Source organism: Equus quagga, chromosome 13, assembly GCF_021613505.1.
Source record: "Equus quagga isolate Etosha38 chromosome 13, UCLA_HA_Equagga_1.0, whole genome shotgun sequence".
Lineage (NCBI taxonomy): Eukaryota > Metazoa > Chordata > Mammalia > Perissodactyla > Equidae > Equus > Equus quagga.
Window position 1 is genome coordinate 36,270,994 of NC_060279.1, and position 24,931 is coordinate 36,295,924.

At 39.6% G+C, this 24,931-nt stretch overlaps 1 protein-coding gene across 1 annotated transcript; it reads left to right on the top strand.

The window, feature by feature from the left end:
• Positions 1–552: 552 nt before the first annotated feature.
• Positions 553–24,297, top strand: LOC124251027 (Fc receptor-like protein 3). The gene is made up of 14 exons (XM_046683431.1): positions 553–583; positions 2,028–2,048; positions 3,127–3,369; positions 3,825–4,085; positions 4,333–4,617; positions 5,445–5,732; positions 6,051–6,329; positions 14,651–14,929; positions 15,296–15,415; positions 20,670–20,697; positions 21,582–21,694; positions 22,628–22,696; positions 23,694–23,725; positions 23,811–24,297. Exons 1-14 carry the CDS (start codon positions 553–555, stop codon positions 23,952–23,954), a joined length of 2,193 nt encoding a protein of 730 aa, XP_046539387.1. The 3' UTR covers positions 23,955–24,297.
• The last annotated feature ends 634 nt before the right edge of the window (positions 24,298–24,931 follow it).

Below are 24,931 nucleotides of genomic sequence, written 5' to 3' on the forward strand. Positions count from 1 at the left end.
TTTGCAATTTTCTATTACTTTCGTCTTTAGCAGCTTCATGCCAGCTTATGCAAATGTCAAATAGGCTGTTGCATCTGCTTTGACAGTTTGATTTTGTATGATTCACATCATAAAATACACACACACACCAGATGTGTCTATATTAGGAACCTCATGGGGAACCGAACGCTATGTGAATTCATGGTAATAAAGGGGCTTTCCATTTGAAAAATGAAGAAAAATGTTATTTGAATATTAGCAAATCCTCAACTCAGCATTTTCAGACAACCCAGGCACAGCTTTGACATTTCTCCTAAGAGCCTTGAAATATTGGAAGATGAACACCAATATCTAAAAATACACAGCTGCCAGGGTTGAAATACAAACAGAATTTAGGAAATAGCCATGTTAATATTTTTAGAACCCATGGCAAGACATGATTCTTCACTTCCCCTTTTATAATTATTGCAGAACTCATCTGAGTGCCACCCTCCTGTCCTCCTGCGTGGATGGAAGATACGCTGGATTTTCATGAGACAGACTTTCCCTGCCCTCAGCAAGGGCCAGGTCCCCATGCTTCTGTGGCTGCTGCTGCTCATCCTGGGTGAGTAGATGATTGGACTGGGACAGGGGCCTCAGTTTCTAATGTCAGCCAGGGGAAAAACCAAGGATCTTCTGTCTCCACTTCCACTTAGAGTTCAGAGACAGACAGCAGAAGAATGAAAATGAGCAGAGCTGGGTTCCCAGTGTCGACTAAAATAATCCATAACCAGTCTATAAATCAAAATTGGGCTGAGTTTATTATGAGCCAGACCAGAGGCTGATATATCCCGGGAGAGTCTTTTTATGAAGGAGTGGAGCACTCCAAAGAAGTGGGAGTTGACAGAGTGGTTATATACCATCAAAGGGCATGTATCACATATGATTGGAATATTCCTTTACAATAATTATGCTATCGCTTTGCTGGCACAGCAATTCACACAGCAATTGATGAACACAGTAGGTAGCAGGTCTGTGGTCTTGAGCTGGGTGGTCATAAGATGAACGCAGCAGGCCAACAATCAATTCCTATTATTGGAAGAGATGCTTATCCTTTAGGCAATGTCAATGTGGGGGAAGTTACATCTCTATCTTAAAGGGCATTGTTCTTATCTTTGGACATAGTAAATACTTAAAATAGATATACAATGCACGTTCTCTTCCTATGCTTTAAATTCTCACTCTTATGTTTTAAATTCGCCAAAGAAGAGTGAGCGCAGGCCATCCTTGGTCCCATCCTCAACCTCAATAAAAGCAGAACGCCAGGCCTGCAACCTCACTCTGTGGCCCCACACGTACTGTGTGCTTTCCAGGACACATCAGCCCTTTTTGGAAAAACAAGATCAGAACGAATTAGTTTTACACCAAATGGCTTCCTCATATACTCCAATGTATCTTATTGCTTGCTATGTATTTATCACCAGGAAAAACAAAGGCTCTGAATACAAGTAGCAGAGCAAGTCAGGAATGTCACCCTGGGTTTTTCACCCATTTCTTCTTCATCTCATAGGAAACTTGGATTTTTCTTTCTGCCAAACCACAGCTCTAAGTCCCTCAGATAAAAATTTCTTCCAAACTCAGGCACGTAAGGGAAGACCTGTTGAGAAACCTGAACCCTCCCTGAGATTTTAAGCCAATATTTCACCAGAGATTGAAAAATGAGGAAAAACATCCAAAGAATGAGGGGGAGGATAAACCAGTCTTGAAGCCCTTTTCTGCCTCTGCACTGCTAGTTCAGGCTAGAAAAGAGAGGGAGAGAATGAAGTATGCAACAGCAAAGAGATGAGCCATGGTTGTGGATACAGTCATTCATGTTTATAACATAAATTATGATATTTTTGTTTGTCTGTTTGTAGGCTATGGGTGGTATAGAATTGGGGGAGAAAACTGGAAGGAAAAACTGAAGTGATTGTGGCTGGGTTGTTGGAAAATTTCTCAGAGAGCATGTAACTGAAATTGTTTGAAAAACATTGCTCTGTGCTAATCTTTAAACCTTGGCACCCTCACAGCTCCTGGAAGAGAACAATCAGGTCAGTTTTCCCTTCTCTTTATTCCTCCTGGTCTCTGGGCATTGGTCCTCTTTGCCAGCATAGCCTGTCCCCACAAATGAGAGCTGCAGGGATGGGCTAACATCAGTGGTGTTTCTACTAGGTGAGTAAGCAGACTCTCCTTTGATTTCCCAATCTTCAGTTCTTTCCCCTTTATCAGGACACCTCAGTGTAGAGAGGAAGGAAGCTTCCATAGAGGTAAGGGCAGAGGCAGGAGGCTGATGTTGAGAGAACCTCAGATCTGAGCTCCGCTATGCCCTCAGCCCCCTTCCTCTGTATGGCCAAGCTGGGACCACTGTCAAAGGACCTAGAAGTAGCTCCCAACCACAGAGAAAATACTACAGCCAAATCTGTATACATCTCCAAAAGGAGCACATGTCACTCTCTTGCTTCCACTTCTGGTCACATTGGTGAGTTGCAATTCAATACAGAAATATGATTTGCATGTATGGTTTCTCAAGCATCCTACTGCCCTTCATTCAAATTCGTTGTATTCTTCAGTTATTGATTGTGTCCAACTTAGATGGAAAGTAGAAAAAAGTTGCCTTCCCTATAGATCTCACTATAAATTTAGCAAGGTTTGAAAGTAATGAAAATAATTTTTTTAAAAATCCAGCTTGTTCATTAAACATTAGCAACCAAGAAGGAAGTGGTTTTTCAAACTCTGGAAGCTGCCTCTGAGGTATACGTATGCCAGGCTCACCTTTACCTTGACAAGAATATACAAGTCAATCTCATTTCAGAATCAGCCCACCTTTGGAGGCCCTCACAGTGTTTGCCCAACTATAAGTCACACCTCCTGAGCTTTTCTGAGCCCATACCAGGGACCTGAGAGCTATCCCCTATGACACCCACCTGCCCACATTCAGGCCAGGAAAAGAAAGACGGAGAACAGATTCTGTCCTAGGCATTTCCCCAGATTGTTTCTGTTCCATTTCTAACCCAGGTCCTAATAGGAATTAGCCCAAGAAAACTCCCAGCTGCAGGTCAGGCCCTCCCCTGTGCACTACCTACCTCTCAATCACCTTCACGTGCCTTCATCTTTCTATTTCCTGTTCAGAATTAGCTCCAAAAGCTTTTATTCGCCTCACTCCTCCCTGGTCCACAAACTTCAAAGGAAAGACAGTAACTCTCACATGCGAGGATTCCCATTCTCCAGCCCAGGGAGGCATATCTTGGTATTATGATGACATTTTGTTGAAAAAAAAATCGGGAAAGCTCCAAATAAGAAATTCTGGATATTACAAATGCAAGACCCGAGGATCTTCCCTCAGTGACCCTGTGCATGTGGAATTTTTATCTGGTAAGAAAAGAAAGGAAGAGTTTCTGAAAGCCACTGGGCAGTATGTCGGAGGGCTGGGTTAACATAGAGAGCCCATAAGGCATGAGAACACTGGAAGTACTGACCCCAGAAAATAATTAGATAGGCCAGCAGCAGGATGCTGCCTTTCCATCTTCTCCATCCAGAGAAGTGTCAGTAGGCCAGAAGTTGCCAGGGAAAAAGGGACCCAGGTCTGAAGAAAGGTACAGAATAAAACTCCTATTTTAACAATATGTATGAGAACTTCTTGACGTATCCTGGGATTAGTTCACTAATCTAGGACAAGGGAGACTTGGGCATTGGGACCACATGGAAATATTGATGGAGGACATTTGCAAGTGTGCACAGAAGTGTAGCTCTTTCCTCATGGGCAGTAATGAGAGCTCAAAGAAAGAAGCAGCAAGGATAAATTGATTGTGTTCCTCCATTCTTTGCAGATTGGCTGATCCTCCAGGCTTCTCTCCCTGTTTTTGAAGGAGATGATGTATATCTGAGATGCCAGGGGTGGAAAGAAGAGGATATTACTGAAAAAATTTATTACAAAGATGGAGAAAAATTTGCTGTTACTTATGACTCAGGCTTCATCAGACTAAATTCAGCCTCTACCAACAATAGCAAATATCATTGTACTACTTATGTGGAAGGACTTTTTGGAATGTGGAAAGAAAGTTCAAAAGCTCTAAGGATCCAAGTTCAAGGTAATGGCTGCACTCCTGTGGGTAACAGGGCTTGGCAAGGAAAAAGTGCATGGGGATGGAGGGAGGGTGCTCATCAGTGGGGATTTCATGAAAAACCTCTCTTGGCCCAGCCATGGGAGGATGATGAGAAGTGGTTCCATCTGCATGGGTTCCTATCTCCTGACAGCTGGTGCTGACAACACAAGTGCATTGCCATAGGCACTGTGAGCCTCACTGCTCTGGAAATTGTATTTGTTCTTCTCTCTAGAGTTGTTTCCACCTCCTGTGCTGACAGCCAGCCCCTCCCAGCCCATAGAGGGGAGCCCAGTGACCCTGAAATGTGAGACCTGGCTTCCTCCACAGAAGTCAGACACTCAGCTTCAATTCTGTTTCTTCAGAGGAGACCAGGCCCTGGGATCAGACTGGAGAAGCTCCCCAGAACTCCAGATCCCTGCCATATGGAGTGAGGACTCAAGGTCTTACTGGTGCCAGGCAAAGACAGTGACTCACAGTGTCATGAAAAGAAGCTTGAAATCCCAGATACATGTAGACAGTGAGTGTCTGTGGCTCTTTCAGAGTCAGAGATGGGGGAGAGGAGAACAGAACAATGCTATGTTCTGCTCCCTGGGATGGTGAACATAATAGAGAGGTGCTTCCAGCTATCTTGGTATCCTTCTCTCTTTAGGTCCAACATTAGACTAATCTCCCTAGAATAGTCTCTTCTATCTAAGTCAGGTAATAGTAATTATTGATCACTTACCGGGTACCTAACGCCCTGGGGGCTATAAAGACACACAAGATCTGTTCTCTCATGAGTCAACAGATAACTAGAAGCACAGAACACCACATGCTGTCTTTAGAGGTCCCTAAGGTGCTTCCATGTGCTGACCTAGACTGGCTCCAAAATAATCAGAAAACTGGAAGATAAACACAAACTGGAATAGTCAGAAAAGAATGTGAGAAGATAGAGGTGATACTGGAGAAGAGTCTTAAAGAGTCTCCTAAAGATAGGAGAGGGGTTTGGATTGTGAGTAAAGTCACTTCAGGAGAGAAGCAATTCTTGGTGTTCTCTCTTATTTTGTGATCCATTAGTGTATTTAATTCCTCAGAGATAAACATCAATAAAATGTGACTGCAGTCAACATTAGGTTCAAGATTAAGGGCTTGGTACCCACATTACTTAAGAATGGGAATTGTTGAGTGGGAGAGGAAGGGTGTTGCTCCCTTTATAATAATATATACACTTCTTCCTATTTCCTATTTTGGATCCCTGTCTATTGCACCTGCTGCTATTGGCTTAATCACGGCAGCAGCAACCTTCTCCTTGATCTTGAAGTCCCTGCCATCAAGACCCTCCTGTGTCATCTTTTGTCCTCCCAGGAGTCCCTGTATCTGATGTGAATCTAGGAATCCAGCCCCCTGGAGGGAAGCTGATTGAAGGAGACAATCTGGTCCTTACCTGCTCAGTAGCCAGGGGGACAGGGACTATCACGTTCTCCTGGCACAGAGAAGGCACAATAAGAATTTTGGGAAGAAAGACCCAGCGTTCCCTGTCAGCAGAGTTCCAGATACCCACTGTGAAGGAGAGTGATGCTGGGAGATACTACTGTGCAGCTGACAACATTCATGGCCCCATCCTCAGTACACTGATTACCGTCACAGTGAGAAGTAAGTTCCCTATTCCTTTTACTCAGCCTTGGTTTGCAAGCCAGGGTTTAGGTTCTGTCAGCAGTAAGGATCTTCTAAAGATAGCAAAGGTATAGAGGTGTGATGATTTAAAAGCTAACCAAGGAATGGCAAAGAGGGCAAAATAAGTTGAAGACACCTTACTTTCTGTGGAGAGGACTTAGTAGTGATGAAGACAAAATTTTCCAGGATTGCTCCTCATGACGCAAGGGATATATCTATTTTTAGCCTCCTCGAGTGGAGTTCTGAACCTGTCACAGCTTCAGAGTCCTTCTCTGACAGCTCTTTTTTCTTTCTCAGTTCCAGTGTCTCGCCCTGTCCTCACCATCAGGGCTCCCAGGGCCCAGGCTGTGGTAGGGGATGTGGTGGAGCTTCGTTGTGAGGCCTGGAGAGGCTCTCCTCCAATCTTGTACCAGTTTTATCATGAAGATGCCACCCTGGGAAGCAGCTCAGCCCCCTCTGGAAGAGCAGCATCCTTCAACCTCTCTCTGACTGCAGACCATTCTGGAAACTACTCCTGTGAGGCTGACAATGGCCTGGGAGCCCAGCATAGTGACAGAGTGACACTCAACGTCACAGGTAAGTAGGATATGTCCATAGCAGTTGCAGGCAAGAACACACAATGTCTTCTCACAAACAGAGACCCTTTGGGCTATTTACTGGTGTGATGTCCCAGAAGACTCCCCACATTTTCTGCCTCCACCTGAAGGTTCTGGGATTCTTCCCTCTGGCTATACATTCAGTAACTTAGGCAATTCCTTTATTTCCTCTGTCATGAAAGCCATATATTCCACATAGTCTTCTAGTAGAGGCAAAAAGACTTTCCAAAATACCAGATATATGACGGTTTAGCAATTTCTGATGAAGGAACGTCATATAGAAAGCTTTATATCTAAATTCCTTTGTCCACGAACAAATGACCCAACTGACCCTTGCCAAGGTTTTCTTCCTCTGCTCCCCTCCAATCTAAATTCCTACTTGGCTCTCTGGATTACTAGACAAAGTGTCTCTCCTTGTGGACACCCACAGCTATCAGAGCAGCAGAGCTTTCTCTTGGCCTTCACACTGATGACCTGTCTGGCCTTCTCACTTTCGCCACATGCCTTCTGACTCTTCAAATGTTAGGATATCATTGAATATGATGTTCTCGGTATCTCCAAACAAAATTTTTCTTCACCAGAGCTATCAAGGCATCTTTATTTCCCACTTCCAGCATATGTTGGCAATTAGCGATGTGCCCACCTATTTAGGAGAGACCCCTAGTCCATGCCATGATCATTCCAAAGTACCCAGCATTTGGAAGGTGAGGAGAAGCACTGAGACTTAGGAGGAGGTGGCAGGATTAAGAGATGTGGTGGTGACTCCCAGTGCGTCAAACCCTTACATTCTCTGGATTTTGCCATGGCTTCTTGTTCTCCAACTATTCCAAACTATTGGAATACTTATGGTATCTAGGTTAATAATGACTCTTCCTATGGTCCAAGCTTGGGTTACAATTTGAGGAGCCTGGGAGAGCCAGATAGTGTGCTGACACTGGGATTCCAGTCTTGAACAAGAAAGTATCTATTTATGTGACCGTGAACAAGTCTCCTTACTAGTCTGTCCTCAGTTTCCTCACTTATAAAGTAATTGATTCAAGTAAATCACGGAGGAACAAACATTCCTGTTCCCACACCACTTTCAGTCAAACATGTTGAACATGTTTCCTAAATACTTTTTATTAGTCACATCCATGTTCTACTGTACTAACTTAATATACACACTATTAAACACAGAAATATAAATTAAATAAGGATGAAATAAACAATATTTTAAAATATTCTTAGAATCTTTGATTAAAATGGTAATTGAATAAGAATTTTTCATTTTCAACGTCTTGGTTTACTCTTTGTGGTACAGTTATTTGATGCCTGGCTATGAGTTTGAGTTATTCCAATTGGTTTCAGTGGCTACTATCACGTAAAAGATGTCTTACCAATGTATCCAGATCCAAGTGGAAACAAAGCATCTATGATACCCATTTTTCAATCCAATACACTAATTATGCAAAGATTTTCCTTGAAATTTAGCTAGTACATTTCCATTTTTATTGATGTCATTGTTATTCTTGCAAAATACATGAGAAATGTTGCATATTTAAATTTATTACAGATGAGTTCAAGCTTTGAAAGACATATAAACTGGTTAGTACATGCTATTTAAATACAATTTTAAATGTGTAGATATAAATATTTGAAGTTGACATATTGACATATTCTGATAATAAAACCACATAGAAGTGTAATTATTTTTAAACAACCATTTTACAAAAGATTATCTCTATTGCATGAGTTTACTTAGAAAGTATTAATAATGAGTTCTGTTAAAAGTCTTTTTTTTTAATGTCGAACTAAATATTATACTATTGAGTCACTGATCATCAGAAAAAGAAAGAAAGAAAGAAAAACACCAAAAGTAAAATAATAATCTTTCTTCATAGAAAAATGCATGCGTAATTTTTATATTTACCTCCTCTTTTTAGAACTTGACCACCAAATAATTGAAAAACTTTTATGTGGTTCAAAAAGATGTTGTTGTTATTAGTCAATTTCATTGAAAAGTATTTTAAAGTCTTTAATTATTTAAGTTGCATTAATATGTAAAAATACTGAAATAGACGACTTGGAGGGCAACATGTTCACATATGCTGAAAATGAACAAACAATTGAAGGTCCTGCTGTCAACTCCTCCATGCGGTTGGTACCCCACTGCCTTCACAAGAACTCCCTTACAGATCTCAGCACAGGCTATGACACATGGCCTGAGTAAGAGTGCCAATGTGACTATTGGCAAAGCTGAATTTCTTGCTTACTGTCAAGTTAAAATACTCAAACATTCTCATATTTTCTTCTCATACCCCATTCGGTTGGTTTGCATCCCATCGTGGAGACCACTGAACTTGGTGATAACCATGGTCTCTTTCAGCACTAAAATTCTCTGACTTTATTGGGATGTGCATGTAGAACCAGAAGTTTGGTGAACCCTGGAGGGAGAAATGTAATGGAAGAAGCTGAGAATCACTACTCCGAGCTTACAGAAGCCTAGAGAAAGAGGAGGTAGGGAGGATTCTGGGAAGATGGCAGAGTAGGAGGCACCAGGAATCTGTCTTCTTACTTAGAATTGCACTGGAAAATCTGTCTGAGGCAATTATTTTGGGATTCTTGGGTTTACTGGAAGCTTGCAACTCCCACAGGAAGGCTTGGTCGGTAAATTGCAGTTAATTTCCATCAATTTCAGCTCTTAGCACAGTAGCAGCTACCCAACTCCCATCCTCAGCCCTGTGGCAGGCTGCTGTGTATGTGTTTCTGGAGCAGCTTGCACACAGCTTGTGGGGAGCTGAGGTGGGCAAAAAGGACCCTGTCCTCCAAATATTGGGGAATCTGTGCTCTGAGCCCAATTGCTGCTTCTGATCACAGAGGTGTGCAGACAGACGCAGGCAGCTACAGACGGTTGTTGTACCTCCTTCCTCTGTTGCAAGCCCCTCACTCTCCAGCTGAAGGGACTTCCAGAGGGTTTAAAGGGCTGCCACCCTTTTTTTCCCTTCTTAACTTTTTTTTTTCCTTCCTTTTGGAACTGGACATTAAGGACTAGGACATTCAAAAACAACTGCATATACAGGGATATTTTGAAAGTGAGTGTGCATGCCCAAGGAAAGTCTCAGAAAAAACCTTAGAAGACCTTAAGTCTACACCTCAGGGTGATCTTTGGCACAGAGATAGCCTACAACAATCAAAAAGCAAAAGAATAGGGGCTGGCCCTGTGGCTGAGTGGTTAAGTTCGCGCACTCTGTTACAGGTGGCCCAGGGTTTCTTTGGTTCGAGTCCTGGGCGCGGACATGGCACTGCTCATCAAGCTATGCTGAGGCAGCGTCCCACATGCCACAACTAGAGGGACCCACAACGAAGAATATACAACTATGTACTGGGGAGCTTTGGGGAGAAAAAGGAGAAAAAATAAAATCTTTAAAAAAAAAGCAAAATAATAAACAAAAACAATAACAAAAACAGCAAAACCTGGGGAAGGAGGAGAATCTGACTTTCAGAGCTACCAGATTATTAAATTCAAATGTCCAATTTTCAAAGAAAAAATCACAGACATACAAAGAAATAGGAAAGTATTGTCCATTCAAAGGAAAAAAGGTAAACCAACAGAAACAGTCTCTGAAAAACACCTGATGGCAGATACGCTAGACAAAGAATTTAAAAGAACTAAACGTCCCTCCTTATTTGTTGGGGATATGTTCCAAGACATCCAGTGGTTACCAAAAACCAAGGATAGTACCGAACTCTATCTTAACTAAGCACTTATCATGCACTGTCGTCATAACTTTTGCCGTTTGAGTTACGACAGCAAAACTAGCATGAATTTCTTATTCCTTCACAATTTCACAGATAGAAAATTCATTCTTACCTTAGATCAGGACAATTTCACTATACAATTTTCTTTTTCATTATTAAGTTGAGAACTTTAATCTTTTCACTTAAAGGAATCACTTTGTGGCCTCTTTTTGGCATATCCAAATTACCAGCATCACTACTCTTGTACTTTGAGGCCATTATTAAGCAAAATAAGGATTACTTCAACACAAGCACTGCAATACTATGACAGTAGATCTGATAACCAAGATCGCTACTGAGTGACAAATGGGCAGGTAGTGTATACAACGTGGATATGCTAGACAAAGGGATTATTCATGTCCCAGGCAGGGTGGAGCAGGATGGTGTTCCTCTAAGAACAGGAACAAGGCAAGGAAGCTCGCTCTTCCCACTTCTATTCGGGATAGTATCAGAATTTCTAGCCAGAGCATTTAGACAAGTAAAGGAAATAAGAGTCATCCAAGTTGGGAAGGAAGAATTTAAAATTATCTCTGTTCACCAATGACATGATTTTATATGTAGTAACCCTTAAGGATTATACACACCCCCCAAAATACCTGTTAGAGCTAATAAATAAATTAATCAAAGTAGCAGGATACAAACTCAACACGTAAATATCAGCTGCATTTCTGGACACTAACAACGAATAATCTGAAAAGGAAATTATGAAAACAATTCCATTTAAAATGTCTCAAAAAGAATGAAATACTTAGGAATTAACTAAGGAGAGGAAAGACTAGGACAATAAAAACTAGAAAACATTGCTGAAAGCAATTGTAGAAGACAAAATAATGTAAACACATCCCACGTTCAGGGATTAGAAGACTTAACATTGTTAAGATGTCAATCCCACCCAAAGCAACCTACAGATTCAATGCAATATCTATAAAAATTCCAATGTTGTTTTTTGCAGAGGTAGAAAAATGCATTCTAAAGTTCATATGGAATCTCAAGGGACCCCAAATAGCCAAAACAATCTTGAAGAAGAATGGAACTGGAAGCATCATACTTCTCGTTCTCAGAATTTAACTATAAATCTATGGTAATCAAAACAGAATGGTACTGGCGTAAAGACAGACATATAGACCAATGGAATAGAATAGCAAGCCCAGAAATAAACCATCACATATATGGTCACTTGATTTTTGACAAGGGTGTCAACACCATTCAATGGGGAAAAGACAGTCTTTTCAATAAATGTTGCTAGGAAAACTGAATATCCACATGCAAAAGAATGAAGTTGGCCCTTACCTAACACCACACACAAACTTAACTTAACATGGACAACAGACTTAAATTTAAGGCCTAAAACCATAAAACTCTTAGAATAAAATTTAGGGAAATTTCATAACATTGAATTTAGCCATATTATTTTTGATAGACACCAAAGATACAGGCAAAAATGAAAAATAACCAACAAATTGGACTTCATGAAAATTTTTAAAAATTTTGTACATCAAAATGCAATATCAACAGATTGATAAAGCAACCCACAGAATGGGGGAACATATTTACAAATCATATATATAATAAGGGATTGGTATCTAGAATTAGAGAACTCCTGAAACTTAACAACAAGAAAAAAAAAAAACCCAGTTAAAAAATAGGTAAAGGACTTGAATAAGCATTTCTCAAAAGAAGGTAAATAAATGGCCAATAAACACATGAAAAGATGCTCAACATCACATGATTATTAGGGAAATGCAAATCAAAACTACAATGAACTAGGGGCCGGCCCAGTGGCTGAGTTGTTAAGTTTGCGCGCTCAGCTGCAGGCGGCCCAGGGTTTCGTCAGTTCGAACCTGGGCGCGGACATGGCACCGCTCATCGAGCCATGCTGAGGCGGCATCCCACATACCACAACTAGAAGGACCCACAACTCAGAATATACAACTATGTACCTGGGGGCTTTGGGGAGAAAAATGAAAAAAATAAAATCTTAAAAACAAAAACAAAAACAAAAAAACTACAATGAAATACCACCTCACACCCATTAAGATAGCTATCATAAAAAATAATAGAAAAGAACAAGTGTTGACAAGGATGTGGAGAAATTGAAACCCTTATGTTCTGTTGGTGGGCATGTAAAATAGAGCAACCATTATGGAGAACAGTATGGAGGTTCCTCAAAATTTGAAGATAGAACTACCATATGATCCAGAAATTCCACTCTAAGGTATGCATCCTCAAAAATTGAAAGTGAGTTCTCAAAGAGATATTTGTCCACCAATGTACATAGCAGCATTATTCATAATAGCTAAAACATAGAAGCAACTCAAGTATCCATCAATAGGTAAATGGATAAGCAAAATGTGGTATGTACATACAATGGGATATTATTCAGACTTAAAGAAAATTCTAATGTATGCTACATCATTTATGAATCTTGAGGCCATCATGCTAAGTGAAAGAAGTCAGTCACAAAAAGACAAATACTATACAATTCCACTTACATAAGATACTTAGGGAGGTCAAAATAATAGATATGGAAAGTAGAATGGTGGTTCCACGGGCTGGGGAGTGGGGAAATGGGGAGCTATTTTTTTTTGTTTTTTTGAGGAAGATCAGCCCTGAGCTAACATCTGCTGCCAATCCTCCTCTTTTTGCTGAGGAAGACTGGCCCTGTGCTAACATCCATGCCCATCTTCCTCTACTTTATATGTGGGATGCCTGCCACAGCATGGCTTGCCAAGCGGTGCCATGTCTGCACCCGGGATCCAAACCGGCGAACCCCTGGCCGCCGAAGCGGAACGTGCACACTTAACCACTGTGCCACCGGGCTGGCCCGGGGAGCTATTTTTTAATGGGTATAGAGTTTCAGTCTTACGAAATGAAAAGTTATGGATGGTTGTTATGGTTGCACAACATTACGAATATATTTAATACCACTAAATTGAGCACTTAAAAATGATTATGATGGTAAATCTTATGGTGTGTGTATTTTACTGCAATAAAAAGAAATTGGAGAGCCAGCCCCGTAGCCGAGTGGTTAAGTTTGCAGAACCTCTTTGGCAGCCCAGGGCTTTGACGTTTTGGATCCTGGATGTGGACACGGCACTGCTCATCAACCCATGCTGAGGCAGCGTCCCACATAGAACAATCAAAGGCACTCAAAACTATAATATACAACTATATACTAGGGGGCTTTGGAGAGAAGAAGAAGAAGAAAAAAAAAGAAAAGAAGATTGGCAACAGATATTAGCTCAGGTGCCAATCTTAAAAAAAAAAAAGGAGATAAAAAGAAATATGAGGCCATAATGTGGGTGGAAAGGCACACTGAGATGCACAAAGTACATATAAAGACTTACCCCTGAGGCCATTAGCATTGGCCCAGGTCACTTTATATGTCAAAGGATGTACAGAAGGGCCAAACTCAAGCCATCTGTTTAGATTTAGCAGGAAACCTACACTTCCAAAAGCCAGTGTTGGTATTTCCACCCTGAGGCAGTTGGTGCCATCTGTTTTGCAGCCAGCAGATGGCGCATTTTCAAGAGAAATCATTTCCGTTCAAGAATTGATTCCCGTGCTTCCCTTTGAGTCAATCTCTGATGCAGAGCAGAGTTTAAGATCCTTAGCAACCTTCTCTTGCCAATGACACACACAGCTTATATCTAAAGCACTGCACACAAATTCGCTCATCCAGGTTCCCTCACGACTTAGCAGAACAAGCAATCACAGTTCACATTCCACATTATTTATTAATAATTCCATATATTAGTAAAAATGATTTTTCTGTTCTTCCTGGCTGACCTAGTTCTATAATCATCAATTAAAAAGGAAATCATTGTTGCTATTGCTGTATCTGGACATTTTTATGCCAATCTGATCAGTTTGGTCACCCATGCAATCACCAGTTATTGAGGAACTATTGCATGCCAGGTTAAGTTCCAGCAGCTGGAAATATAATGAACAAACAGACAAGTCCTCATTCTTTTGAAACTCACATTCTATTGGGGGAATCAGATATACAACAATGATAGATAGATGAAAGAGAGAGAGACATAGATAAATAGATACACAGATAGATGTTAGTGCTAAATGCTGCATAGAAAAATAAAGGAAGGTAATTGGCTAGAGTAATGAGGTCCTACTTTCGATAGATGTGGAAGTATAGGTTTAAAGCTAGTACTCAGGAGTCAGTGATGCTGAGAAGCGAACCTTGCTTTTAATTATTATTTCTATCAATAGTAGTAGCTAACATTTACTGAGCACTTTACATTCATGATTTTTATTACTTATAGCTTGAGATATAATCATTATTAATTACATCTTACAAAGGAATAAACTGAGACTCAGAGACATTAAAAAGTTTTAAAACATCAAGATTACAGAGCTGAAAAAGGGCAGAGACAGGATTCAAACTCAGGTTTTCCTGAATCCTGGGTCCATGTTCCTACTAATAAATATGCTGGATATTTCCTTTATTAAGTTATCCTGTATACATACTGAACTAAAACTTCCGGTGAACTATGTTTCCTCCCTCAGTTCCAGTGTCTCGTCCTGTCCTCACTCTCAACCCTGCTGGCACCCAGCCTGTGGTGGGAGATGTGTTGGAGCTTCGCTGTGAGGCCCAAAGAGGCTCTCCCCCGATCCTGTACTGGTTTTATCATGACAATGTCACTCTGGGGAAAAGCTTGGCCCCCTTTGGAGGAGGAGCATCCTTCAACCTCTCTCTGATGGCACAGCCTTCTGGGAACTACTCCTGTGGGGCTGACAATGGCCTGGGGATCCAATGCAGTGAGGTGGTGATGCTCAATTTCACAGGTGGGTTGGTGGTACCTGGGCTATAGGTTATAATTATGTTGATAAAATATTTCTCCAACAGATTGTACAAATTCTACCAATGTCAAAGAGTTCTTGAAAATGACACCAAGGCTTGGGGCTTCTGGAGATCGGTACTGATTTCATGGAGGAGAAGAAAAGGAAATAAATTTTAATCTTAGATGCTGCCAATCACCCTCCATGTGCCATTATTTTGAAATTTACAAATTATACCAGAGATAATTCAAATGGAGAAATCAGAACCAGGCAGAAATCTGTCCTGATAGATATCTAACCCTCACCCACATGGTCTTTGCCTAGATCAGAAATATTTGCTACTGGAACTCAAGTATGGGTCTCTCCACTTAGTGCCTTCCAGGAGCAAAATAACCCCTGTCACTGTGGGAGTCATCTTGGGGCTGCTAAGTATCCTTGGCCTTGCTGCTACTGCTGCTCTGTTGTGCAAGTTCAGGACCCAGAAGAAATCAGGTGGGTAGATACCCTTGGATGTTGTGACTTATGCCCTTGCCATAATACTTTGGACTTGTGTGGTGCATCTGATAAAGGTCAATTTTTCCCTCCAAGTAATAGACTCTCAGTTCTACTTACTGCCATTCTGTAGGCAACTGTGACAAAAAGGTAGAATATATTTCTTAATGAAGTTGTTACTTCACATGTTTGAGATTCGAATCAGGTGTCAGAGTTTTGCTTCAAATTAAAATTAGAAAGTTAAATATTTATTGTTGCACCTCCAGTCCAAAGCTTGCTAAAATCAAAAAGAATGAAAAATAAAGTCCTCTGTTTGTAACAACAGCAAAAAGACAATAGCCATAGGTGTAAACCATAAATTATGAGATGTATTAGAATACCTGTCAAATGCAGTGAAATTTGGATAAAATTAACAAAGAATGCTTAGAATTAAAATTTTAATTTCTGATTGTTTGTTTCTAGTATACAGAAATAAAATTGATTATTGCATATTGGTCTTCTATCCTGCAACCTTGCTAAACACACTTGTTAGTTCTAGTATCTGTTTTGTAGATTTTGTCAGATTTTCTCTATAGGTGCTCATGCCATCTGTGAATAAAGAGTTTTACTCCTTCTTTTCCAAACTGGATTCTTTTTATTTCTTTTTCTTGCCTGAATGCACTGGCTAGAACCTCCTATACAATGTTGAATAGAAGTTGTAAGAGCACACATCTTTGTCTTGTTCCTGATCTAAGGGGGAAAGTATTTTCTCTCTCCTAATTAAGTATGATATTAGCTCTGGATTTTCTTGTAGATGCTCCTTATTAGGCTCAAGAAGTCCCCACTATTTGTTATTTGCTGAGAGTTTTTATAGGAAAAAATACTTGTCAAATCTTTTTTCTACATAATTGAGATTATGTGAAAACAATTGAGATGATCATATGATTTTCTTTTCTAGTCTGTTGCTATGGACTTTTAGTTTTGAATGTTGAACCCACCTTGCATTTCTGGGGCCAACTTCCCTTGGTCATGATTGTTGGCTTTGATTTGCTAAAATTTTGTTAAGAATGTTTGCATCTATGTTCATCTGTCTATATCTGTTGGTAGCTTCTTTTTCTTGACATGCCTTTCTCTGAATTGATGTCAAGGCAACACCCACTTAGTTACTGCTTCTTGCATTCTTCATTTCTTTGTATATGTTTGTATTTCCACCTGCTATCATTTTCTTTCTTCCTGAAGGCCTTCTTTTACCATTTCTTATAGTAGGGGGTCTGTTGGTGAACTGGGTTGATAGTGTTGTTGAAGTCTTGTGTGTCCTAACTGATTTTCTGTCTACTTGATCTATCAATTCTTGAGAGAGTAGTATTGAAATCTTCAAGTATAATTGTACATTTGTTCATTTCTTCTTGCAATTATATCAGGTTTTGCTTCATATAATTTGAAGCTCTATTATTACATGAGTAAATGTTTATAATTGTTATGTGTTTTTGATGAAATTGTCACTTTATCCTTATGTAAGAACATTTTTATCTCTGGTAGTATCATTTATTCTGAAATATTCTTTGACATTACTGTATTAATGTAATTAGTGTTATCATCATATTTCTTTATTCATCTTTTTACTTTAACCTATTTGAGCCCCTATATTTAGTGCCTCTTTTTATGGAGAGCATATAGTTAATTCTTGATTTTTTATCCAAGATGACAGTCTCTACCTTTTAACTAAGGCATTTAGACCATTTACTAACGTGATTTTTGACAGGCTTAGATTTAAGCCTATTATTTTGCTATTTGTTTTTTATTTGTCCCAGCTGTTCTTTGTTTTCCTATTTTTCCTACCCTTTTTGGATCAACTGAATATTTTTTATGATTCCATTTTATTTAGTTTCTTGGCTTTTTAGCCATATAACTCTTCGTTTGGTTGTTTTAGTGATTGTTTTAGGGTTTATAGTATACATACCTAACATCACAGTCTATTTTCAAGTGATATGATATCACTTCTCATATAGCATAGGAATATTACTATAGTGGCCTCTACTTCTCCTCTCCAAGCTACATAGTTATTATTTTTCCAAACAGTTATCTTTTAAAGAGATTTAAACATAATTTAAAAATCTTTTATATTTACTCAAATGGTTATCACTTCCAATGTCCTTCACTCCTTTTTGTATATCCACACTTTCATTAGGTATGATTTCCTTTCCGCCCAAAAGATTTCTTTTAACATTTCTTGTAGTATGGGTCTGCAGTTGATGAATTATTTCAGCTTTTATAAGCCTGTAAAAGTCTTTATTTTGCATTCATTTGTGAAAGATATTTTTACTGACATAGAATTCTAGGTTGAAAATATTTTTTCTTTCAGTGTTTTAAAGATGTTGCTTTATTGTCTTCTTGTGTGCATTACTTCTGACGAGCAATCTACTATCATTCTTGTCTTTGTCCTTCTGTGACTTCTTCTTTTTCTCTCTGAATGTTTTTTCATGCATCAGGAATCTTTGAATGTGTAGACTGTTTTACTCAGTGCTTTGGGTGCTTGTATGGGTTCAAGACTTTATATTTTGGAATTACTAATCCTTTACTTTCTGTCTTTCTCTCTGTGTGATGTAACATGGCATCTCCTTTTCCGTCAGGCTAAATGCTTCTTTCTGTTCTCCCATTCCCAGGGCTCATACTGAAAATTAAGAAAATAAACAAACAAATAAATAATACATCTGGATCTCAGTTTAATGAAAAAGCTTACATATTTTTCTTAATGATGCTCTTCAAGCATTGTCTTCTTACCCCTCTTTTCATGTCAATCAATGAGCTTCCCTCCTTCTGTTTCTTTTTATGAAAACTGGCACTGACATTTTGTGATTGATATTTTAAAGCTTCTTAGTATTTTCTTAAATAACATTACATATTAAATTATGTGTGTATATGATTTTTAAAAAAATATGTGAAGAGAATAAAAGCACAAACCCCAATAGTACTCATCATAAAATCTATCATTTATTTAGAGTCTATTACATGCAACTTTATGATTTGTCTAATTCTCCCAATGGTTCAATAAGTACATTTCAGTGCAGTTCAACCATTATTATTATCACCATATTATAGATGAAAAAATGGAGGTTTGTGGAAGTTAAATAACTTTTCCAAATTCACATATCTAATAAGAATCAGAGTTAGGGCTTACCTTGAGTCTCCCTAACCCCTGACTCCATATTCTCTTCATTACATCTTGATGACTTGCAGAAGGCTGTTCTTACCTCCTACTTTCAAAATTACTTTTACATCTCTTTGCTTATCTGGAATGTCATTTATTAATCAGCAACATATTAGCAGTGCAGACATTAGAACATCAATGTTAAAGTTGATAATGTTCAAAAAACATATTGCTCAGGCAACACAACACCAGGGAAGGAAAGATTGCTAACCATCATTTTATGTGATCCATGAGGGCAGGAGCCCATGAAGTTCTATCCTCAGATCTAAGAGACGTGTCGTTTTAAATAGCAAACTCAGCTAAGTAATTCTGACAGTCCACCAATCAGATCCTCTCTGCCTTTCTCATCTCAAAATCTTGCCTACTGTACTTCCCTTATAGCAAAGTCTTTGTTCTCATTATTGCCCAGACTTTTCAGGGAGGAGCTCGGCTCTTCCAAATTTTCCTAAAAGTGAAGAGTTTTGTTATTTAAGCCTGAGTGTATCATACAAGTTACCAAAGGGAGTGATAAATTTATTGACTCTATAATTAACTGCATGGATTAAAATTCCAGTAATGTAACTTGCCAAATACTTGATATTTGACAAGTAAATTAAATTCTTCGGACCCCAGCTTCCTCAGCTATATAATGGTCATAATAATAGTATCTACCTTCTAGGTGCTATGAGCCAGTCTATGTAAACTGCTTAGCCCAGTGCCTGGATCATATATCTTCAGTGAATATTAGCTTGTATTATAAATAGCCACTTTCTGGGTCTGTTTTTTTCTTTTACAATTGAAGATATAGACTAAGTCTCAGATGCATCCTGGGACTTAGCTAACCTGCCCACAAAGGAGGTTGTTGAATTATGTAGATTGCAGTTGCTCTGGGGAGAGAGATACAGGCCAGGATCACGCTCACATACATCTAGTTTAACTCAGGACACCTGGTTCCTGAAGACAGGATTTGCAGGCATCAATCAGTCAGTTTTCATGGGAGGTGAGGATGAGTATGTTTACTTTGGGCAATAATTTGTGTTCTCTAAGCCCGGTGAAAGAGATGTGGAGTCACAGATAAATAGGAGAATGACAGGGATGGGAAACTGGGAGGAGGTTTGTATTGAAGCAGGATAGAAAGATTTCAATATTTTAGTAATGATGGAAAACCTTCATATTTTCAAAGCTGATGGAGTAGTCTTCCTCTTTAGATTTACACGTAATCACCTTTTGTGAAATTGTCAATTTGTCATTCTTTTAGTCCTCAAAATACATACTTTAATTTGCTCAGTTATTTAACAAATATATATTGAATATTTTCAACATTTTACGCACTGGGAATACAAAATAACTAAGGCAAAGTTTGAAGCCTCAAGTTATACACCATTTCGTGAAGGAGAGAGTTAGACAAAACATAGAAATAGATAATTATAATGCAATAGTAGTTTTAATATTGCAGGGTTCTATCTGCATGGAGATAGGACACTTAATCCAGCCTGTTGGTATCAGGGAAAGCTCTTGAGGAGGAAAGGCAAGCTGGAATTAGCCAGGTGAAAGAGAAGGAAAGAAGAGGTATGGACAAAACAATATGCACCCAATGTTGGAATGGATTTGTAAGGGTCACAGATAAAGAGAGGTGCAAGCTTATTATGGTGGTCCTACTGATTCATGCTTGTTTAAGAATTCTGTGTCAATTTTATCCCCTCTTGAAGCCTCAGTCTCCTTGTCTCTCCTCATAGGGCTGCAGTCAGGATAGAGAAGTGGGAGTAAGGGAAGCATTCGACCCAGAAGGAAACATTTAGTTGCCTCTCTTCTGCTACTTGGTCAGAGCTATTTAGAGTTCATGCTGCTATTATTGATTGAATAGCGATTCAGAATAAGTGTGATTCTGTGCAGATGTTTTTCAAGACTCCACCTTCCTTATCTATAAACTGAAACAGGGGGATGCTGGTGGGTGGAGCTGGATGTTCTCTAAGATTCTCCATGACTGAGATCTAGAATGAATCTGATTTCTAGGAAGGGACATTCTAACACAGAGTTCATTATTCACACAGCTCACTTACCATCAATGTTCTTTTGTTTGTTTTTCAGGAGGAATTTCTGCCACTGGGACAGCTAGGTGAGGTCTCTGCTTCTTGTGCTGCCAACTTTTTCATGATTTGTTTATACCTACAAGATAGGAACATGGAATATGTACATTAAAATTTTTTTGACTGGATTTCCTATTAACATTTTCAAATTCTTATCAAATCTCAAAATGTGATTAAGAAGGCACCTTTTGATCACATTTGTGAATAATACTCACTTATATCTACTTATACACAGAATTCATGTTATTTGCTATCTATGTTAATTTATCTACCTCCTTAGATGTACTGCAGTAGAGACGTCACTGACATCTTAATGACATCAATTCATTCATTGCCTTATTGCTCATTTCTCCACTCACACACTCATTCAGGAAATGATTATTGAATGCTGGCAATGTTTAATTCACAAAATTATTGGCAGAAGGAAATGAAATTGAGGGAAAAAATCACAACGCTTTTCATGAAGCACCTTCATGGTATCTTACAGGAGAGGTAGGTTATTGTAATATGAGATAGAAAATTGAAAGGGACCTTTTACAAAAGACAAAAGTCAAATTCTGTGAGAATGCAGAAGTCTTTGTGTAACAGTGTTGAAGCATTTAGATTTTTAATAATAATATAAAATTCAACAGATACAAGTGTTTGCTCTATCAAAGCGATCTTGGGACTGTGTAGTTTTTGCTCTCTGACCTTGCTTTAGCCAGCCTTCTCTTTAATGCTGCCTTGAGCTTCATATTGTGTCACACCCCTTTTGACATTTTCTCAAAAGAGCCATACAGACTTAGAGTAAGCAACTGTGATATTTTTACGTGAACTATTCTGGGCTCTTCAACAGTATTACTTTCCCTGAGACTCTGTAAAATCTACAAATACTTATCTCCCTTGTCTCTCTCCCCATCTGCCACAATTACAGTCCCAATGATTGTCAGGAACCTTTCTTGTCCAGGTCTTTTGGCACAGAGACCCAAGAGTCCACTCACTTTGAGCCACCAGCCCTAATGGAGCTGCAGCCAGTGTACAGCAATGGTGAGGACTTCCTAAGGCTCAGAGGGCGCCAGGGATGAGCCAGGGAGGGAGGAGAGATTGAGCAACAGTCTATATCCTAGTCACAGTAAATTTAAAAATGGCATTCCTGTCACTATGTTGGGGATAGAACTTGGTGGCTGGGAAGAAGGGTCTAGACTGTGGGCTCTTGACTACAGCAGGCTATGATCAATTCTCCCACAGTGAATCCTGGAGATAGAGACTTGGTTTATACCCTGGTCGGGAGCATCCAGCCTACAAAAGAACATTTAGGTAAGACATCTTCCAGACAAGTAGAGGTGAGGTGACAGTGTGTTATCAGATCAACAAGGAATCTTTGATCAAAGAGTCATCTCCAACATGAGTCCAAAATGAAAGAAATTTCCTGCTTCTCTTGTCTTGCCAATCATATAATCATATCCATTCCCTCTTACCTGTCTACACTGCCACCGCACAAACTCTTTGAAGACAAGTATAATTGTTTCACTAATGTATCAATAGCATCTAGTGCAATGCTTGAAAAACTATAGGGCCCCTGAAATATTTTTTGAATGAATGAACATGACTGCTGAATTAAACTTCACATAATCTAATGTGCAATCATAATTCTCTTAACTAGTCTCTTTTTAAAATCTTGTTCTCCTCCAACCTCCCAACAATCTGTTTCCAGCATGATCTCTGTGGGATATACAACTGATCCCATCATTTCATAGATTAACTGCCCACAATGACTCTCTACTCTAAAGCATGACCCTTTCCTCCCTCTGAACTCTGGCCTTGCTCTAAGATCTGCCTTATATCCTTACTCTAGGATATTTCTCATTTGGATATTTCTCATTTGTTCATTTGGATATTTCTCATTTCTCATTTGTTCAGTATGGCTCAGAGGGCTCCAGGGAGCCCTCTGAGCCTTAGGAAGTATCAATTCTCTCACAGTGAATCCTGGAGATAGAGACTTGGTTTATACCCTGGTCGGGAGCGTCCAGCATACAAAAGAACATTTAGGTAAGACATCTTCCAGACAAGTAGAGGTGAGGTGACAGTGTGTTATCAGATCAACAAGGAATCTTTGATCAAAGAGTCATCTGAACTCGTGGCATTTCTCCTGATCATACTGGGCTCTTTCATGCTTTGGTGTTCATGCTTCTTATTTGTCCAGTAATGTCCTTGCCTTTAGTTTACTTGCTGACCCTTGCTCACATTTCAAGACACAGTTCAGGCACCACTGTGAGACTTGGAGTGACTCCTACCAGCCCTCTTTATGTCCCAACCTGGGAGGAACTGATTGCCCTTTCATAGTTACACAGCATAGTTCAATGTTTGTCTATTTTGGTGCCCATAGTAATTTTTGTCTTTTTGTTTCCATGTCCATTCCTCCCCTTAAAAACTATAAGTTTCTTGATCATATGGACTGAATTTGTGTCATTTCTGTCTCTTTAAGACTTACCAATGCTTAATAGAAAGCCCTTGTTCCATGAATGCATATTGACCGAATAAACAAATGAGAAATATCCAAAGAACCCCTTGGAAAGATGGAACAGACACATATATTGAATTTTCTTTATGCTCTACTGCAATTGGCTTCCTTGGAAATTGTTCTGTGGCCTTAGAATCCCAACCCCATCTCTGGCCACCCCCAATTTCCCTATGCAAAATGAAGTGAATCATATTTGCCACCTTCTTCCAGATGATCAGTATAGTCAGGGACACCCCGGACTAGGGGGTGGGGAGATTGCTGGAGTTGTGATGGCAGTGGAGAAATAAGGAAATCATCAGGAAAGTCATTCTGGGCATTTGGTGAGCAAGGGAAAGGCTTGTGAGTGTATGTATGCAGAGGAGGTAACTCTTTGTCTGTGAGGGCTTGGAAGAATTCAGCAGAGGAGACAGTCAAGAGATGAGTCAACAGAGGAAAGATTGGCTTGAAACACATTGTGGGTAGGTTGTAAGTTGGAATATATCACCACAGTTTAAGACTCTTTTTTTTTCACCACCCATCCAACAGCAAATTCACCAAGGTTGCATTGGAAGCATAAGGTGGGTCATATTTTCTGGCTTTCTTTCCCTTCTGCTCTTTCTTACCTATAGTTAGACATTTACTGTTTGTATCTTTTCTCGCCAGGGACCCACAGTCATCTATTCAGAGGTAAAGAAGACACATCCAGATGACTCTGCAGGTCAGGCCAGCTGTAGAGGCTGGGCCCATGAAGATGCTACAGAAAGCTATGAGAATGTCCCGTCTACATCACTGGCCTTGTACCACTAGCCCTTTAGCCTGGGTGACCTCCAGAGACCCTGAAAAGCAGCCTATCCCATTCTCCCTGTTTTCTCCAACCATACACCCTCTGCCTCCAGGACTCAGCCTCCCAGGAGGCTGGGCTGTAGGGAACATGAGGCTGTGTGAAATATCTGCCAGCCTCCTCTGTCCCTGAGTTTATTCATCTCTAGGAATAGAGTGGGCATTTATTTGAGTAAATGTTGCATTCTTTTCTCAGTAGAGACACATGTGAAGGCAGGGCAGGTGGGCCTTCAGCTCCTGGGTCTGTGGAACAGAGGAGGGAGAAATGACCTAGCCCGGATCATAAGGGTGCAACATAGCCATTTAATTGAAGTGCAATCAAAAGCTTTTAATATACTATCTCTGCATAAACAGTTTACTCTAAACATTTTGTTTCCTTTTGTGTGTGTTTTTGGTAGTGGCATTGCTGATGTTATGGGGTGTATGCTATGTTCCAGCCACCAAATTGGAAATGATCAAAAGGATTCATTCTATCTACATATATACTATTTCTTGAAATATGTATCAGTACTAAGAAATTTGAAAAAAATGACCAAGTCTATTTAAAGAGAGAGTGCTTCTAAATTACCTGATTAAATAGTGTTATGGACTGAATTGTGTTCCATCAAAATTCATATGTTGGAGCCCTAACCCCCAATATTACGATACTAGGAGATAGGGCTGTTAAGGAGGTAATTAAGATTAAATGAAGTCACGAGGGCAGATTGTAATCCAGTTTGACTGTTGTCCTTATAAGAACAAGAAGAGACACTGGAGACCTCTCCATCTCTCCTTGTGCACACAGAGGAAAAGCTATATGAGTACACAGCAAGAAAGCAGCTATCTGCACAGCCATAAAGTGGCCAGGAAGAGAAGTCTCACTAGAAACCAATCCTTGATCTTCGATTCCAGCCTCTAAAACTGTGAGAAAATAAGTGTCTGATATTTAAGTCACCTAATCTGTG

Coding starts and splice junctions, on each gene's coding strand:
- LOC124251027 (XM_046683431.1), top strand. CDS start 553: ATGCTTCTGTGGCTGCTGCTGCTCATCCTGG. Junction 3,370..3,824: donor GCATGTGGAATTTTTATCTG/GTAAGAAAAGAA, acceptor CATTCTTTGCAG/ATTGGCTGATCCTCCAGGCT. Junction 4,086..4,332: donor TCTAAGGATCCAAGTTCAAG/GTAATGGCTGCA, acceptor TCTTCTCTCTAG/AGTTGTTTCCACCTCCTGTG.